The 5,890-nt window shown below is 39.0% G+C and overlaps 1 protein-coding gene across 5 annotated transcripts in view; it reads left to right on the top strand.

The window, feature by feature from the left end:
- The window catches only part of MYO3B (myosin IIIB), a 545,921-nt gene that overhangs the window by 244,451 nt on the left and 295,580 nt on the right, over positions 1-5,890 (top strand). For all 5 annotated transcript variants that reach the window (XR_001007340.1, XR_001007338.1, XR_001007339.1 and 2 more), the window contains exon 16: positions 232-346. Coding sequence is in view for 2 of the 5 variants with exons in the window: in XM_011991954.1 (XP_011847344.1) it covers positions 232-346 (115 nt within the window). In the remaining 3 variants the exon portion in view is untranslated. The remainder of the gene's footprint in view (positions 1-231; positions 347-5,890) is intronic.

Below are 5,890 nucleotides of genomic sequence, written 5' to 3'. Positions count from 1 at the left end.
GGGTGTGGTGGCATACACCTGTAGTCGAAGCTACTCAGGAGGCTGAGGCAGGAGGATCACTAGAGCCCAGGAGTTCGAGGCTGCAGTGAGCTATGATCATACCAGTGTACTTCAGGCTGGGCAACAGAGTGAGATCCCATCTTTAAACAAACAACAGACAAAAAATGGAAATGCATGCACCACTTTCCAAGTCAATGCTCATTCTGTTTGGTCATGCTCCTCTTCATTTAGGTACATAGCTGATGAAACTGGAAGGGTGATGCATGACATAACTTCCAAGGAGTCTTACAGAAGACAATTCGAAGCAATTCAGCATTGCTTCAGGATTATAGGGTTCACGGACAAAGTAAGTGATCAAGAGAGAAACTCAAGTGGCACTATTCTTATATGAATGTGAGTAAAGATGTGGATATTTCTCACTTGGGACAGGATACTTGCTTTCAAATGCCATGTTGGTCGTGTTATAAGGTCTTGCTACTCAAAGTGCGGTCCCAGGACCAGAAACATTGTTATCACCTGAGAGCTTCTTAGAAATGCAGACCCTGAGGTCTATCCAGGGATGACTGAATCAGAATATAACCATTTTAACAAGAAGCCCAGAGGAACATCAAACTAGGAGAGCACTGTTGTGAGGACCATGTGTTGATAAATTGTTATCATTGACATCAATTCATTACACATGTAATAACAAACACCAAAACAATACTGTGGTTTGTTTTTGTTTTTGTTTTCTGATTTAGGGTTGTTCCAACCATTAAAGTGAATGGGGGGTAGGAGTACAGGAACATGTAGATTACATCCAAGTCACAGAAATATATTTATGCAAGTAGCTCCTTAGGTAACAAGACAAATTAATTAAAATCCTTTCAACTTTCTTGCAGTTACTTCCTTCTCCATGGTACACAGTTGCACATTATTAACTATAGCTCTAAGTACTGTACTACCTTTTTTTTTTTTTCTTTTGAGACAATGTTGCTCTGTCGCCCAGGCTGGAGTACAGTGGTGGGATCTCAGCTCACTGCAACCTCTGCCTCCTGGGTTCAAGTGATTCTCCTGCTTCAGCCTCCTGAGTAGCTGGGATTACAGGTGTGTGCCACCACACCCGGCTAATTTTTGTATTTTTAGTAGAGACAGGGTTTCACCATGTTGGCCAAGCTGGTCTTGAACTCATGACCTCAAGTGATTCTCCCGCCTCGGCCTCCCAAAGTGCTGGGATTACAGGCATGAGCCACCATGCCCGGCCAATACTGTACTACTCTTATCATCCTTGATACATCCTAGATACAGGCTGTTTGTATTAAATATATGCTAGGGGTGACAGACAATATTTATAACCCTGGGCTCAAATATTATTCTGTGATACATTATGTCATAGTTTCTGGGCTTCATGCCATCAATTTTATAAAATATATAGATTCTTTTGCTTTTCCAACAAAGGGGGTGAATGATTAGGAGGTAGGTGAGAGTGTTAAATCTTAAGGAATTAGATTAAAAGACACTCCAGTTACCCTGGGATGGCCACTCCAGATAAAGGATTACTTCTGTGTAATGCAGTGTGATGGCTAGCCCTTCCCTCCCCTGCATGGTTGATTTTAGTCATAACAGCACCTTTTTTTTTCTGTCTAGCCAGCTGTTAATTTTCTCTGTCAGCCTCCCACAGACCTTAAACTGACAGACAGTGGAAAATCCCAAAGGTCAGATAAAAATATAAATATATCTTCCTTGGCTCCTTAGAGGGGAACAATTAAACAGGGACCAGCATTGTTAAAGGACCTTTGTGGTTATTAACTTATAGAACAGGCTTTTTAAAAATCAAAGATGCATCCCCAGAAGAGTTAAAGCGTGGTAGGAATGGCAGTGGAGCAATTTAAAGTCACCTGTGTCATGCCAAAGTATGCAGGGTCACATGTCCTTAAAAGGGTACAGGAACCATAGAGAAGTCAAGGTTAATAATCATTAATAGAGTTAATGTTTTGTTTTGAGTACAAATATAGTTATAGAATACCGTGAAGAGATTGATCCTAGCTGAACCCATTTATGCCTAGTGTTCCATTATTGGAACGCTAACCATGTGGTAGTTATTTATACCCTACTGTTCAAGGTCATCACCAAGGTCTGATTGCAAAAATTCAAAAAATTGCAACCTCAGGCTTAGATGGGTTAAAAGAAAGTATATAATGGTGCTGTTCTAATAACAGCAATGTACTGATAATAATAATAAAACAGATGCTGTCTGTTTCAGGATAAACAACATTGAAAACTGTTAAAATCTGTTTTAGTACAACAACACTAAAGCATTAAAAACAGAAGAAATTTAGTATGTTAAGTATATGTCCTTGAAGTAAGCCATCCCTAGCCTCTCTGGGAAAAAAGGTGCAATAGAAATAAATGAATGACTGTATGAATAAACATGAAAAGAAAAACATGTAAAAGATGGTGAACATTTTTAATTTGTGCCTGGTCTGTACTGTTAAATGAATAACCAGAATGTAACGGTGTCATGTGTGTATATTTTCACCATGTCCCACATTAATTCATACAGGAAATAAACCAATTTATATCAGCTGCAACCTTAGAAATGAAAGGAAGAAGCTGGATCTTATCTCTCTGACTCTGAATTCTGTAGTTCTATCTCTGCAGACAACCTGTTTTGCTGAGTTAACTCAGTTCACTTTATGTTTATAAATTCAAAGTAGTGTGACTAAATTCAGAAAGATCCAGTTGAATGTAGTCAGGAAACAGATGCCAAATGCTGATGTAACAGAACTTTCTTTTAGGTTTTTCTGGCAGACATTTCTAGATAAAGCTTAAATGAATTGGTCAATTCAATCAAAATTATGGTTCTTCTCCTTTCTTATAATGTCACTAGTTCCCTGCAGGAATCCCTTAATTTTTTCTCAAACCCTTAAAGCAAAATTATGAGTAGCAAACCTTCGTGTGGAGTCAGGAGCATGAATTTTAAATCTGGGACACCAGCCAAAGTATCTGAAAGAACACTTGACCCTGAGTTTATTGTAAAGAAATTGCCCTGGTGGAGGAGTCTTCCACTAATGATGATGACTTCTTGTGGAGGGTTGGGGGATTATCCCTAAGACCTTATTGTGAAGATTGTGCTTTTCAACTCTTATTTCTGGAGCCAAACCATACAATTATATACTTGTCTTGCTGGTAGTAATTAACATATTCAATCAATAGGGTTTTAGAGATGTTTCTATTTAATGCTACATGAAAACTTTTTGGGCAGATGATCTATGTGATGGTCAAAACTGGACGTACACTATAGATCCCCGTTGGAGAGGTTAGGGAGAAGCCTTTGAGATCGGCACAAAATTTCTTCCCTTTCTTCAAAATAGATTATGAATTGAGAGAGTACTGCTCTGAAGGATTACATGTGAAAATATGACTTGGGAGTCTTGAGGATTTCTAATGTCTTGATGACAGACAATAGGATACCATTGGCTTTTAAGATGCCAGATGTTGTAGAGCCTCTGCAAAGGAGACCGAGAAGTGTTGGAACAGAGCCTGTAGCGAGGCCCTTCAGCTGGTCCTGATGCAGTGCTTAGGGAAGAACTGATGTAAAACTGAAGAAACTTACAAAAAAGAAAGAAAGGAAAGAGAGACTGGGAAGGGAAGTAAATTCCTAGGGATATACCAGAGAAACAACTACCGGAGATGCTTATGAGCCAGGCCAAGGGGGATCTCCTTAGAGTAGCACCAGGCTAACAGAGAAAACTAAGTTTCCTCTCAACTTTTCAATTAGCCTCAACTCTGTCAAGAGAATATCTACATCAGTAAAAGAAGTGTCTTATGAGAAAAGATAAGAAAATATCAGATATCCTGCAGTGGGGCTTTGATGGAGAAACGCTCTCTCTTCCCCACTTTTGCTGATTGGCAGTGAAATAGTTTATACTCATCAACAATAAATTGAGAAACCCAGTTGGAGGACTTGGTCTTCTTGAGTGAAGCTATTCCACTTTATAATATAGAAAGCTGGAAAGTGGTAGAAATAAAAAGAGATAGCAGCATAGCAAGAGTCTGCAGAAAAGGCAGAGATGCCAGGAAAAGCTCTGTAGCTGGAGATGAAGCAAGAGAAAATGGACAAGGTAAAGAAGGTGAAAAAACCTTCCCTGGCTCTCTGTGGGGAGACAATAAGAAAAATTTGATCGAAAAGGTTTAGGACAGGAAGAGTAATCCCACAGGTGGACATACAACTGATTGAATTTTGCCATGAGTGTACATGATGTTTTGACCTGAACGCAGAGGCTCCTAGATCAGAAAGGGAGAACTAATTAACCCAAGGTTATAGGACTGATGGAGTCAAGTGGGTGGAATAGCCCAGAAATATAAACTCCTTGATAAGGTGAGCATTGGTTACCCCTCTGTAGTTCTCACTAAATCAAGGAAGGAGACCCAATTGATCATTAATTTCAGTGATTCACACAGTGTTTGAACCTAAATGTTTTTGCTCAAGGTCATAGATAGTTTTTCACTTTAAATGGTTGTCTAGGCACTATGCTGAAGAGGATATTGCCAGAGAAGCAACAGGGCAAGATGCTGGTTTCAAGGGTATAGCCTTTGACAGTCATTTTCTATGGTGATTATCCCAGTGGTGAAATGCCTGAAAGTCTTATTTTGGGAGGTTTCAGAGCTTGTACTATAATACATGAAGAAAGAGAGAGAGAGAGAGTCTTTGTGTGATGCGTGTTTTAATTACAGGAAATACATTTATTTTTTCTAAGAGTACTGAGAGTTTCAGATAACCTCTTGAGATAACTGGGTATAGAAACAGCTGATGTAGAACTCACTGCAAGAGTCTCTGTTTTACCCCCGGGATCTGCCTCTGTGGGAAGTTGCTCAGTGTAGTGAACAAGCCTCACACTGTATTGATCTAAGTAATGAGGTGCTGTCATGTTAAATCCAAGCAAGTCCCAGAAAACCTATTTAGTAGGTGTTCTCCTTAGCCACTCTTAAGTTGGGTGATTAAACAATGATTCTTAAAGTAAAAAACATGACATATTGCCTTTGATTTAGAAGTTGGAAGAATAACATTTATCCATTGTAGAAGCCTAGTTTAAAATCTTCATTTGTCTTTGTAGCATTATCAGGTATCCAGCAGATGTCACTATTATAGTCTGTGTTCCTCTTTTTGGCTTTACTGAGTAATGTTTACAGGAAGTTGTAATCTGTGAGGCAATGCTTTATCAGTGGTCTAGTGACCGTTCCTATTCCTTTGCTGCTATGTAGAGTACTAAATCAAGTTACCTGCCTGAATATTTTTGTGAAAGTACTTTTCTCTAAGCATAAAATGCAAAATTTTCCTATTTCATTGTTTCACATATAGAAAATGTAAGTTTTTAAATAAGTAAATATACCCTTTAATTTTTTTTTACTATTAATGATACATATGTATTCAACTTTCAATATAAAAATAGAGCTTAGATAATCAGAACTGTTTTTACTCACATTTCTGACACCAAATATGTGGGGTTTTCTCCCCCATACCAACAAATTCTCTGGCACCAGCTGAGTGTCCTACAATCCACTCAATTCTGACACTATCTACCTGGAGTTAGCATCAGATCCCACAAGCTAAGGGCTCAGTCCCACAAGACTACCCTGACTCCAAATACCTATGCTACTGTCTTCTATACTTCTGACTGACTGACTATAAATTGAGAGTCCCCACAACTCCCTCCTCAGGTTTGATAATTTGCTAGAACAGTTTATAGAACTCAGGAAAACACTTTACTTACCATTACTGTTTTATTATAAAGGATACAACTCTGCTGGGCACGGTGGCTTATGGCTGTAATCCCAGCACTTTGGGAGGCCGAGGTGGGCAGATCACCTGAGGTCAGGAGTTCAAGACCAGCCTGACCAACATGGTGAA

The sequence above is a fragment of the Mandrillus leucophaeus genome, unplaced genomic scaffold (genome assembly GCF_000951045.1).
Source record: "Mandrillus leucophaeus isolate KB7577 unplaced genomic scaffold, Mleu.le_1.0 Scaffold40, whole genome shotgun sequence".
In the NCBI taxonomy this organism is placed as follows: Eukaryota; Metazoa; Chordata; class Mammalia; order Primates; family Cercopithecidae; genus Mandrillus; species Mandrillus leucophaeus.
This window is presented reverse-complemented; position numbering and strand designations above follow the sequence as displayed.